This window comes from Hetaerina americana, unplaced genomic scaffold (genome assembly GCF_022747635.1).
Source record: "Hetaerina americana unplaced genomic scaffold, ioHetAmer1.1.p SCAF_44, whole genome shotgun sequence".
Lineage (NCBI taxonomy): Eukaryota > Metazoa > Arthropoda > Insecta > Odonata > Calopterygidae > Hetaerina > Hetaerina americana.
The window spans coordinates 2,885,948-2,899,621 of NW_027287030.1; the positions used below are offsets into that span (position 1 = coordinate 2,885,948).

Sequence of the window (13,674 nt, forward strand, 5' to 3'; positions counted from 1 at the left end):
CATCTCAAGAGAATATTGGACGAAGCGAAATAGTATGCTAAGTAAGGTATCCTGAGAAATAAAACAGAGAAGGGAGGGGATCTAATTCGCATAAAACCTCGCGCAGTGGGACTTCTTGAATAAGATGCCTGGGCAGTACACACAACTGGACGACATACACGGACAGGGCATGGGAACTCCGACCTTCAAATCCCGGTCGGACAAAATGATTCATTCTAGGATAATCTTCACTCACATGTACGAGACTAAACTCGTAACTATAGACGTCCTCCAAGAAGCTAAAGGTGAATAGTTTAGAAGAAGATTCTCACAGGAGGAAGAAGCAAGTCCGATGGAGACTTTCTCCTGAGCCACACCTCACCACAGGCAAATAACAATTACCCTAGAACAGGGCCGGCGAGATTCACTTTGTCGCACCTAAAACGAAGGCCTTCAATGCCCCCCATTTTCCTGCAATTATTATTACTGTTTTTTGGTAGTCTACCGCCGAAGAAAGATATTGGATGGACACAGAATGGACACCATTACATTTCTCAGTTTCATCTAACAAAACACAACCTGGCCCCCTACATCAAAACAAACCCTTCAATTACTCTCACTTTCTAACTCTCTACATCCCGTCCAATCTGCCTATTCTTATCCTCCCCCTACCACGTCTCCCTTACGCCCTTCCCCCTTTCACCATCTTCAACATTCCATCGCCAATCAAAAAGCTTAGCAGCCATCTTTCCTCCCAACAGCCATCTTACCTGCCCCACCATCCCTAGTACTCTTTCGTTTTTATTTTCCCTCTCGTCCATTTTAGCTTTTCCATATTATTCTCCACCCAAATCCACGCCCATCATCATCTTGCTTCAAGGACCAAGTTGCCGCGCCGTACTGAACCATGCTCCATCGCAAAGTTTTCAACAGTCCTTTTCTTAACATCCTTACTCAACGTCTCTGTCATCAATTCCCTCCTACTTGTGAAAGCTTCTTTGTCGTACGCAATGTTTCTTCTTATATCCCCACTACTTGGACCATTTCGGTCCAAAATACTTCAGAGATAGGTTAACTGTTTCACCTACTCTAATTTATGCCTTCATACGAGGGTCATCCGGAAAGTAGTACCCGTTCGTGCCGCATGAAGTGCTGACGACGCGAGTAGCCGCTGGACGAGGTCAGATAGCTTCAGTGGCTTGTCTGCCTTCTCTGAGCCAAGTTGCGTGACGCTAGCATTGCCTGTGTTGTTTCTGTGATTGTTTACAATGTTTAAAAAAATTGAGAACGCCGCCAGTTGTGAAGTGAGGGCAGTGATTAAATTCCTCAATGCAAGAAACGTTCGCCCATGTGATATTCATCGCCAATTAAAGGAGGTGTATGGAGACAATGTAATGGACGAGTCGTCTGTTCGGCGGTGGTGTCGCAACTTCAACATGGGGAGGGGGAACACACACGACGATGAGCGTTCGGGGAGACCGTCTGTCATTACAGACCAACTGGTGAGCTCAGTTGACGAATTCGTGAGGAACGATCGGCGCGTCACAATTGATGACATCTGTGAGCATTTTCCCAATGTTTCTCGAACAATTGTTCATGAAATTGTTAAACACCATCTGCATTATGCAAAAATTTGTGCAAGATGGGTCCCTCGCGTATCTCAATGAGCTGGCGGCGAAGGACTATGCAGCAGGAATACAGAAACTTGTCACACGTTATGACAAATGCCTTAATTTGCTTGGAGATTATGTTGAGAAGTAGTTTAAAGTATCCTCTTTCAAATAAAATTTTTTATGTTTGTTAATATTTACTTTTGTGTCTTTATTTCACGAACGGGTACTACTTTCCGGATGACCCTCTTAGTTTAACGCATAACATGTCCTTTTTCTTTAACGATAACTTCATAATCTTTTTTAAAGGAAAAAAATGAAATAGAGCCAATGATTACATCTCATTATGAAACAAAGACCCTGAAACGAAACAACTATTTTTAATTTATAGACATGGTAGGCATTTCGCATTTTTCAAAATTAATTGCAATTCGAAATATCAACGGTTATCAGACAGGAGCAAATAAAAACGAAAACACGCCAAATTAATTCAATTCAATTCGAAAAATTAAGCGGAAGCTTGAGTCAACCCGCAATTACATTTCCGATTTATTCTAAGGGTGTTTCCTTCTCCTTTAATTATACCCTGAAGGAGATCAGGATAAAAAGTCGGGAGGCTTAATGAACAATTGAAAATTAACCAAACGACATAAGCGTGAACCGTTATGGGAAGAATGAAGAAAGAATAATGAGAGGGGGGGAGACATAAAATGGGCGTCGTACCAAAGGAGATATCAACATTAAAAGTAGCCACCCGTTGTCCAACCTATGTTGCAGATTTTCAAAGTAATCTCCAAATTCCCACGAACAAATATAGGCGACAGAAATATTCTCCATTGAAATTTATTTAAAATAATGTATGCAAAGAACAGTAAAATAAGGTATGTAACGGCGTTCAAAATGAAGGAAATCCCGTAGGAATAACAGCAACCAACAGCCTCGACTATCTTGAATTTTGAAGACGAAAAGGAAATACTGCACGTAAAGCCGGGGATGAATGGGTAACGTAAGCAGTAATTACTCACTGTTTTCAATACATCTGCCGGAAGACTATCACCTTTGAAACAAAAGCACACCGAGACGCAATAAGATAAATATTGCCACATCCATCATGGTATGTCGGAATGATTAAAAGGGAATAAAAGTTGGTTGGGGGGAAGGGATAATTTCCATTTAATATACACAATAACATATCATCGGAAGATGCACTTTAAGGATTCACCCGTTGGTTTCACTTCAAATGGAAAATATTCTCCCTTTGCGGCACACGATCTGGTGGAGTTGCGCGAAAATTATACAAAACCGGACGTTCATGCCGCCCGAAAAGAGAGGTGACGGTCCTCGGTGTGGTCGACGGCGGCCACTGCGAGGACATGGGCGACCTTGAGGTGCCCCCCCGAAAAACTCCACGTGAACGTGTAACTCTTCACGATCATTCCGGTGGCCTCTAATCACAAATGCGTGCATGTATTAACACGTGCACAGGTCAACAATGCGTTTTTTAAGTATCGTGGCCCTGAGAGCTATCCTCAAGAACGCTGCAATTGGGGGGAACAGAAACGAGGGAAAAGAACAGAGATCGAGAGAGCCGAGATGGGCACGCAGCTGACCCCCCCCCTCTCCGCAGCTTGTGTTGACCAAGGGGGTAGCACACGAGGGGATGGGGAAATCGGTCTCCTCGGGCGACGAGAGGGAGGGGGAGCGAAGTTAAATGCCGGGAGGAGGGAGGGGAGCGGAGCACACACGAGGGTGCGAGGGGGCAATGGAGAGGGGGTGTGAGTAGGGCGGGCTGGGAGGGGAGGTAGATGCCTACGTGTGGAACTGCACGTCGGGGCTGCGGCTTCCACCGCGGCACTTCAGAGGGAGGCAGAGGAAACGCGCCGGCGGGTGCCGATCGTCATCTGTCTCTTCGACACGAGCGAAGGAATGGCTTACACAAATTATTTCGCAATACCCTGAATCTTATCGGATCTCACTGGGTCGACCAGGTCAGTGATTTAAGATTGCAAGGTGGTGTTTCTGACGAATCTTTTTCCCCTGAATTTTGAAAAAAAAAACGATACCCAAAATTCTAGGCTTCGCTCAGTGATACGATATCGGATCGAGCTGACGGGAATATTCATTTGACACTGAAGTAATGTCTTAATTAAAACTGAATTCCATTCAGTGAACGGCGACAAATTTTATTTCGGCGAAGGAGTATTTCCACGAAAATTTCATTCGCAGTCTTCCATAACATACAAACTATGCGAAAGGCCCATGTGAGGGAATTTATTGAGAATATATCAAAGCTATCTAGCGCCTTTAGGAACAATCTTCGACTTGAACCGTTGTGGGATCGACTCGAATCGCTATCGAGACAACTCAGTGAAGAGTACGGCAGCCACTTCGTCATGTTAAAGCGCGAAGGGAAAGAGCAAGGAATCCCACCCAGTCTTATTCCTGAATTGATTTAAGAAATGAAACACGCTTATTCTTCCTGTTAGATGGTGGGCGTCGCTGGAGAAAGTGCCGGTGTTATCCCGCCCGGCCTATGACTAACTCGGCGGCCGGGTGGAACAACCTCCAGCGTCCGAGTGGATCCCAAGCGAAATTAAAAACCCTATTCACTGCAAATCATATTTTAACCAAAAAACGTTAAAAAATATTTTTACAAATATATGCAACAAATCCATACCATGCACTTTCCGTGACCGTCCTAACGGACGAGAGTGAGTGAGGAACTGTAGCCCTTTTTTAAATATTGTACCTGTTTTTTTATCATATATTTTTTCTTTTAAGTTCTGTTCATGGGATACGTACCCGTAAAGTAATTCCCTTCATTAATATTATGGTATTATTATTCTTTATAGTTTAATATTTTAAAAACTACCGTCACTACTACCTCAGCCTTTCTATTTCAAATTCACTTATGATGGAAATACACTACTTACGTCGTCTTTTTTGTTAACTATTTCCCTGGCGTAAAACACAGATCCTTTTCACTGAAGAGGTGGACTTCTGCCTCACCGGCACTTCGTTTGGGCCCCAGTTATTTGGGTCCCCACCCAACTGTGCCCGATGTGCACTGGCACATCGAATTACGCACATGCCCTCGACAGACTTTAAAGAATCTCGCACGCAGTTTTTATAGACATTTTCCTGACCAGAAAAAAACTAGAAAATCCGATAGCGATTTGAAGTGGTTTAGGATTTTGAATGCCTAACAAATCAGGGTCTGTCACAAGTTCACGAATTATTGAAGAATCTAATGTTTGGCAGTCTGTTTCGTAGAAGAGAGATTTTCAAAGTGGTAAAAGTACTGATTGTAAGGAAACTACAGTAATCAACTCGAAAATTTGTTTTTAAGTCCATGAAAAACTTATTTTCTCAATCCGGATTTAGATTCTAGAACTGTTTTTAAGATGAAGTATATTAAATATTAAGACTTATACTTCGTAACGCAATTCCGCAAAGTGAAACCTGAAAATACTGGGATACGAATATTAAGTTTAAAAAAGTATCCACATTTTTTGGAGCTATCGATAATGCAGCAAATTACTTTTATCATTATCACCACCTACATACGTATAGTGCAAAGAAAATCTAATCTCCTGCTTACTAATATTTATTTTTTAGACCGATTTCAAGAGGATTTAAAAGTTTTTAAATCTCAATCTCCACGTGTAATGTCATAATCTACCTAGATACTCCTTCATTATGTAAGTAATGTGTACGTTGATATTTATTCCATGGTACCTTAATCTCCTGATATTATAATTGTTTATAATGATACATTCCTTGAGTCATTTAATCGCTCAATACTATGTGGATTGTGTTACCCACACCGGGACCAACTAAAAAATAATCTGGCGAAACTATAAGAAAAGCAGACTGACTCCAGCGAAGTCTGCAAATTCCGAGTCCTAAAAACCCAAAAATCTCCATTAGATATTATAAATGAGGAAATACAATCAAAATTCCAAGAAAATAATAGAATAAAGAACGATTCTCGAGAAGTTTGGATCAAACATTGCATTTCTAAATCTTGACTTTTTTGCCTTCGGAGAAGATAGGCAATAAATCTTTCGTAGAACCTCGGCGATTGCAATCCTGGCGGAATCAGTTCTTAAAAATCAAGCGAATTGTTTCAAACACGACCGGATAAGATAACGCCAATGCACACGAATACGTGCATTCGTCCTGTCTTCAGCACCGTTCTTATCATCTCGCATCATCCGTTATATATAATACAAGATGACTGAAAGTACTCCTCAGAGCCTACGTGCCCGAGTGCACGGTTCGAAGCTAAGGGGGCTTTTTAAGGGCTTGCCAGCGGACAAACAGTATTTCTGAGGATATTCAGATGAATATCACGGCATTACAAGTATCGCTCCGATGCATCCTTTCGAAGAGCTCTCAATCTTTCGATATTTCCCGAAATAAAAAAAACGACATTTGACGCAACAAATCGAAATAACCTCAGCAAAGTAAAATATGCCTCGAGTTATTTGAAGTAAGAGATCTACGGAGATGTTCAGAGAGAAAGAAGAATGAAAGCCTTCAGCCACGAACTACGTAATCGGCGCGATGGTTTGTGATGATAGGTGAGGGTAGAGTTCGCCTTCGTATCTGTGTACAAGACCTGGGGCGCGTGGCATGAATACAATTGGATATGGAGGGCATTTCCTTCCCCTGAACCATTCGCTTTATCCTAAGCCCTAGGGCGTTCTACATTCATGTCTGCATACTCCTTTCCCTGTACCATCCGTTTTTTTTTCACTCCATCAGGAACACCATGAAAATCAAACCGCTGAGGGTGTCCAGGGAATTCACCCAAGCCCGACAACCTCACCCTTCGGCCAGTAGCGGAAAATGGCCACTGGACCTAACTACAAGCTACCACCACAACGCCGAAAATGAAAATTCTCCTCTCTCTCTCGAATCTACACCTTCCGTCTTGGATTTAGCATTGATACGTTTTCGAACTGTATATATAAATACAAACAAACACATCCGAAACAACCACTTGAAACTGAGATATTATGTCAGATCAGGAAAAGCAGAAACAGTAGCGGCTCATCGATTGATAGGTTGGAATCAATATCAAACAAATACGTATCCCTGCAGATAAGATTTCTCCCAATCTCCTCAAGTCCTCAATGCTGATTAAAAAACAAGACAAAGTTTTTGTTGGAGTGAGAGGGAAAAATACAGTCACGTTTCCAAGTGCAGTAATAAAGCCACACACGTCCATGGTCGTCGGCATATCACCCGGAGGCGTACTCTCATCGCTGATAAAAAAAATAATTAAAAGAACTCTCTCGACATGCTTGTTTCGTTGTATAAGTAAGACTCGACAATCTGTGTGTGAGGTCTCTCACGTACGCTCGACATACGACAAGCGCACGAAGAGCCTTAAAAGTAAGACATACGTGAGCAGGTGAGAGGTGGGAGAGTGGGGGGGGGGAGGAGGGAGAGCTGCAGCGAAAGGTGACACGCCTTTAGAAGTCAAAAAGGATTCATTCCCTACCAACAACCCAACCCCTTCTTGAACCAGCACCATCTGGCTAAGCTGCCGATCCGATTTTCCATTCAACCGGAGGTCTCGCAAATATTTGCCGGCGTTGAAGTGAATGATTTTATATTAACCAAATCAATATAAAACACTAGTACTTTGACTATCATAGTAGACAATACGAAATTCCAAATTTTCCCGCATTGTTCCTTATCTAGTGTTAAAGATATTTTTCGAAAGTTCACGTTGTGGTATGGACTGGAAATTTCTCTTTTCAAAAGCAAACGAAACCCATGCAAAAGAGGTTTTTCTCTTCTTTGGCAAAAGGTAGGGAGAATTTCGCATTTCCGGTTTTATTTCAACGTCGATGTCGAATTAAATTGCGTCGACGCGCCGGAATAAAGAACATAAATCTAAAAAGAGACGTTTCAGGCGTGATATGGAGTGGAATATCACGATTAATTGAAAATTGGCAATTTTTAATCAATAACGAAGAGAAATCTATTCCACAAATTGGTTCAATCATGGCGACAATTTCAGAGTGTAAAATTCATTCGCCTTGACCGGGATCCCAATCAAGGCGAATGATTTTTACACTCTGAAATTGTTGCATTGAAATGCACATTAGCGGTTGACTCCGTTCAAAGTTACGGTTGCGGCATCTCCCGCAGTTTCTTTGGATATGGTTCAATCATTGTTCTATTAGACAGTTGTTCCATTTCTATTCCTACCGATAGTTAAGTACTTGAAAAGACAAAAATAACAAGTATTTAAAGGGATTTATATGGTGTTTTGTGCTTAGAAACGACAAAATTTGAATAATAGAATTGGATTTATCGACAACTGATAGATTCCTTTATCAAAAAAACAGGAATTTGATCACTATGTATCCGTTCTTGTTACTCGTATGGGTGCAGCTAAATATATTAATTTGGCCAAGTCCTATTCAATAGAGATACGGAAAAATTAAAACATAATAAGACATTCACCTTTCAACAGATTTTTCCCCAATTTCGACATCAGTGGGAAATGCCCGTATGAACATTTCCTCGATTTTTTTCTTGGCTATCAATGAAGCTGACGTTTTACTTATGCAATAGATGGAACCTTTCAACCAATTCCGTTACTTACAATGACATTTGATAGGTTGGTCACAGGTTAAGCTGATTTCAGGGGTTTTAACCAACACTTAATTAAAACTATAATTACTTTAGATAGAAGTTTAGTGATCTAGATACAAACACATTTAAAAGAATTTAAATCGCATTTCCTGGGAGAAAATACCACAAAACGAAACAAAACATTAAGCTAACACCAGACTTGCCAATTCCCTATTCTATTTTTCTTAATCCTACGTGACGGTGTACAAATCACCGCTACGGTGTGCGGCAGGGGGTGATTACACACCCGACATGCAACATCAAAATTGAGTTTTTCTTGATTTCCAGTCACATTATAATTCTATTAAAATATTCAAATAAAGACTATGATAACTACGGGTATAAGCACAACGGTATCTTATTGAGTCACACTTCTCAAGAAATTCGGGAGGAGCTGCAGGTAACAAGGACAATAACTGAAGTTAGATGAGATAAAGAGAACACACCAACAGAACACGCCAAAGAGTAATTACGCACCAATGTAAAATGGACATCTACCACGAGAGTTTACCACATGCATAATTCCCTCGCGACACCGCCAAGATTCTTTAAACTCACGAAAGAAACCAGAGCTTTTTAATTACTCGTTAATTCAGTTAGGATCGACTTATCGCTCGCATGTTTTAGTTCAATTAAAAAACCACACTAGAAATGAATATTACACATTTATTTTGATATTTATCCCCTTTTAAACATTAGAATACAAAATTTCCACCGAGAACCACATAAAATTTTTCTCTCACGTCACTGGCACGCGTACCGTACTTTGAAAAAAAACCCCGATATGGGAAAATGTCAAAACCGAGTTATAATTTCACTAAAAAAAATACAACAAAATTTTCTCGGACGAAGATTATACCTGCTAGTGGATGGAAGCCTGTCACTGACCAACTTGAGCGCAAACGCGATGCGCTTAAAAAATTTACTATGCGGGCTTCATTCAACGCGCAGTCGTATGTTTATGTTTTCATGACGTCACACGAAAATCGTCTGGGCGAAGAGGAGGGGGGTGAACAGCTGATCGCGGATGGATTACCATCGTGCCGGCACTTCGCCCCGCTGCACGTCTCACGGAAGCCGAGAAAGGATGGAATTGGCAGTCACCCACAGTTTAAAAAAAAACACTAACGACCGCAAATATAGATGAGTCAAGGGTTCCCGATTGATTGAAGTAAATTTGTACAATTTACGGAAACATTAAGCGAAGGTACGAGAAATTACAAAACTAACGCCGTGCCACGTGCAAGACGAATGACGCGCACTAATGACACAAGGGGTAATCTTTAATAAGGAGCACTGCATTACTTCTTTACTCAACTCGCAGCCGAATATAAATTGGCGTCATCCGAAGAATGGGAGAAGAAATCCTTTCAATAAATTTCACAAACACTGACGGGAAAACGTCCCAATGCACACACCAATTCATACGATATACTTTTCGGGGAAAAAGAGATAAGAGACTTACAAAAAAATAATTTCAATATAAAAGACATGAAATCACAGAAGTCAAACGAAGATAAGAACGGCAATTGAATCCGGAAACACCGCACGACTTTTTTCCACTTCTGAGATCAAATGTCCGGATGGGCTGGGTAACGTCCTCGCCTGTCAACCCAGAGGTCGCGGGTTCGATTCCCACCTAGGTGGATTTGCCTCCATCTAGGGTTTGGTTGCATGACATGTCTAAGGGTTAGGTGGAAGAAATGACTATAAGTCTCAACCTCGCCCAATTAAGTCAATAAATTAATACCCTACCGCAATCCTTCGATACATGACACAACTAGTATATCAACGCAAAGAAACTTGTATCACTTACGATAACAAGTAATTACATTTAGGTGGGCAATTACGCAAGCAATCGCAAGAGCACGAGATCTCATCAAATAAGTTCGATTGCACTTCGGATAGAGTTAATGGTAGACAAGAGTTTACGAGATCTTATGATAGATAAATAATTATTCCTCCTTAAAAACCTACCTTAAGCCCGATGTTATTAACGAAAGGAAAATGGGAACTACGAGGGGTGGCTAAATGCTAACTACTTCGTGGATTGTATGGATAACATTTGACCAGAAGACGTACAATCACTAGATAGGTGCAATATTCATTTTAAAAAACTCACTCAAGTACATGTTATTAAAAATTGCATCGATGGATGCATTGTCATTTCGCCCAACATCAATTTTTTTCTGCAACAGATTCGGGATAAGAGTTATCCCGGAGCTACACCATTCTAAGAACTACGTACCCTAACATTTTTCGGGGCCGTGAACAAGTAGCCCAAAATAGCGCAGACCTCACGCACAGCGCGATCCCAAACGACGTCCCTATTTCGTCAATCCTGCGGCTGTGGTGGCATTAATATTATTAAATACTTAACAAGTACTTTATAAAAGGATTCACTAGATTATTTTCTGCCCGATGAATAAAATGAGGCATCGCTTGAAGAAAGCCAAAACATGGCACGATTCTTGCATTTCGGACGTGTAACAGCTTGTAAACCTATTTGAAGTGGCTGGTACATCAAGATAAAAAGCTGCATAAATAAATTACAATGTAATTTCCCAAAATAAGCAACTAATAACATTTATTCACATCAGACACACGATTCAGCATGAAAATTATGGCAGTGATTCGGAAAATTCAATTAAACAGAGAATGGACTCTCCTTTCAATAATGATAAGCATTCCCTAATTGATTCAATAAAAAAGCTTACTTCGCTATCCGATTCCCGCAATATATTATTATAATTATTACTTTGACCACATTAAATTGAAACTTACATAATGTGGCACCCTTATTTTTGTTCCCTCTGGAATTTGGTTAACATTGTATCCGACCAGGACGTTTGCTGCTCTTACTGAATCCCACACCACAACTCACGTTAAAAAAAATACATTAATTAACAGTAGAGTTTACCTCGGAACACATTCAATCAATCGTCAGATATATCACAAAGAATCGTTGTCCTCAATCTTCCAGTAACCAAGTATTTCCAAGATATTTCAGGATGTTAACGTTCGAATAGATTCGCAGTTTATTGAATAGACTTCCATAAACGGGCAATAGGAGCTGTGTTTAATTTATCTCATTTTGACTAGCAATTAAAATCAACAGGCATTCAATACACCACCTTTGATCCACTGAAGCCCCCACTGATTCAGGAAGCATGTTCGTAAAGTATTATCAAATCCAAGTTACATTTTAAACTGGCAGAGAGAAATACTGTTCATGAAATCTTAAAATCCTGCGGACGCTAAAGATGATCACACACTGAATATAAAGAATAGATGAAGCAAGATAAATACTACCTACTATGTAGGAATGTTAAAGACTACTAAAATCATCCGGCTAAGACAACAGGATCGATCTATTTGAGGCATTCCTGGAGCTAAAACTCATCAGTACCATTTCGTAATCCCGCTAAGATGCTTACCGATAACTTGAAAGACGCAAACTTTTTAAAGAAGCGGTTTCGAATTTTCCCGAAAAAATATCGTGTTTTCCAAAATATTGAGTCCGCAACGGCTGATCTGCTTCGAGTGCAACTCAAGAGTCTTCCGTGAAAAAGACTGCTAAGCTGACTAAAACAAACGGTATACCATTAACTGTTAATGGCAAAGACAATTAGTAACTTGAAGAACTGCGAGAGAGAAAATAGCACTCCACCTCAAACATAAACACACAGCCTTCCCAATTAACGCAAACAAAGGCTATCGAAGAACTTGGTGGAAAAGGCGCAAGAAGACAAACAACTGAACACAGATGGCCGCGGAGGAAAAAACATTCGGAAGGGCAACTTTTCTGGAAGAATGAATCGTCACCAAACAGGTATTAAATAAAAAACAGTAGTTGGCGAGGAAAATTGTGAAGGTGTTAAATGAGTACATTCTAGCAATAAACGTTTTTTTTTAAATGGGGAGAGTAAAAAAATTGACTGATGGCACATGATTTTGAAATTAAAAATACCATCAGAATCTTTCTAAAATCGGCTTTTTGGCAGCTGTCACACTGTAACAAACGATCGTCACAACAATCACCTAACCGAAAATCATTCGTTAAATTTAAAGACGAAAAACTTCCTTCAATTTACGGTAATATACTTCAAAGCAAAACTGATCTACTCACCTTGGTTCTACCATATATGTTGTAACTGCCCAACTTGCCGTTGTTCTTTAGTTTATTTGCTGTGATAATGATGGAATCAACTTTGCTTATCAAGAGTCCAATATTTCTACACGACTTCTCTTTACCATCGATCCATGTAATTTGATCACCACGAATTGTCTTTGCACTTTTGGCTTTACTACTGACCAGCTGTCCGTCCGTGAAAACTCCTTTGCTATACATTCCTGTGACTTCCTTCAAAACCTCTCTACCAGTTTGAGGTCCCAAGAAGTTGTCCACCATACAAACACCATATTCATCCATGTCTTTTATCACATTCCTACAAATTTCCTCAATGATCCACTGATTCTCACGATGGTTTCTGTGTAAGAATGGCGGTATTGTACAATTGCAAGCAAGATTAGAATCTGCAAATCCTACTCCGTTGTTCGGCAAAACCAGCCCACCTACAGAGGTCTCATTAAGTGGCATTTTGGATGCGTTATTATCTGTCTCACACAAATTTTCCGGATTCAAATTACCTCCTTCCTCACCAAGATTTGGACTTAGAGTTTCCGTTCCGGCATTTAGAATTTCACTTTCCGCACTGCCTTCGAACGTTATCACACTGCTTTTCCAATCCACAGATTCTGATGTCTTCTCGTTGTATCTTCGCTCAAAATTGTCACTTTTAGAGCCTTCTCGAACCTTTAACTTAGCTACTGAATCTAAAGGGTTGTCAGGCTGAATTGAAGAGTTCTCAGCATCGCTCTTGTCAACTCTAGTCTTCCCGCAAATGGACTTATGTTTCTTCCAATGTTTTTTCTGATGATCTTTGGAACAATAATAAACGGTTCTACACCTGGAACATCGGAGCAAGTTACTCTCCTGACCACACTGTTCACACCGATAAGGTGAATTCATCTCGGGTAGTCGACCATATTCACTTTCATGAAACCGTAAGATGAAGTCATTTACGACTAAAAATACAAAACATATTTGCAATGACTAAAATCATTTCACAGCCATTAAAAATCATAATTTGTTTTTATAATTGAAAATATTATATTTTAATTTCTCAAATTAAGTTGTCAAATAAAAAACTATTTAAATAATTTGCTATACTTTTGTGAGACATAAGAGACATCTATTGCCAACCAAAGAAACTGTTTGAATGAGTCTAAGGCTCCCTACGCTTTCAACATTCATTTGTAGCTTTAGCCGCGCGAAACTACCGAAGTGAAAGTTTCTAGTTTCGACAAAATGCCACATAAGCAACCGAAATCTTCAGCCAAACTTTCATTAACGACCTCACGGAAA

At 40.3% G+C, this 13,674-nt stretch overlaps 1 protein-coding gene across 1 annotated transcript in view; it reads right to left on the reverse strand.

Moving 5' to 3' along the window:
• Positions 1 to 13,295, reverse strand: part of Hph (HIF prolyl hydroxylase) — an 87,775-nt gene extending 74,480 nt beyond the window's left edge. The window contains exon 1 of the mRNA XM_071591208.1: positions 12,376 to 13,295. Coding sequence (XP_071447309.1) covers positions 12,376 to 13,278 — 903 coding nt within the window. The 5' untranslated portion in view covers positions 13,279 to 13,295. The remainder of the gene's footprint in view (positions 1 to 12,375) is intronic.
• Between the last annotated feature and the right edge of the window lie 379 nt (positions 13,296 to 13,674).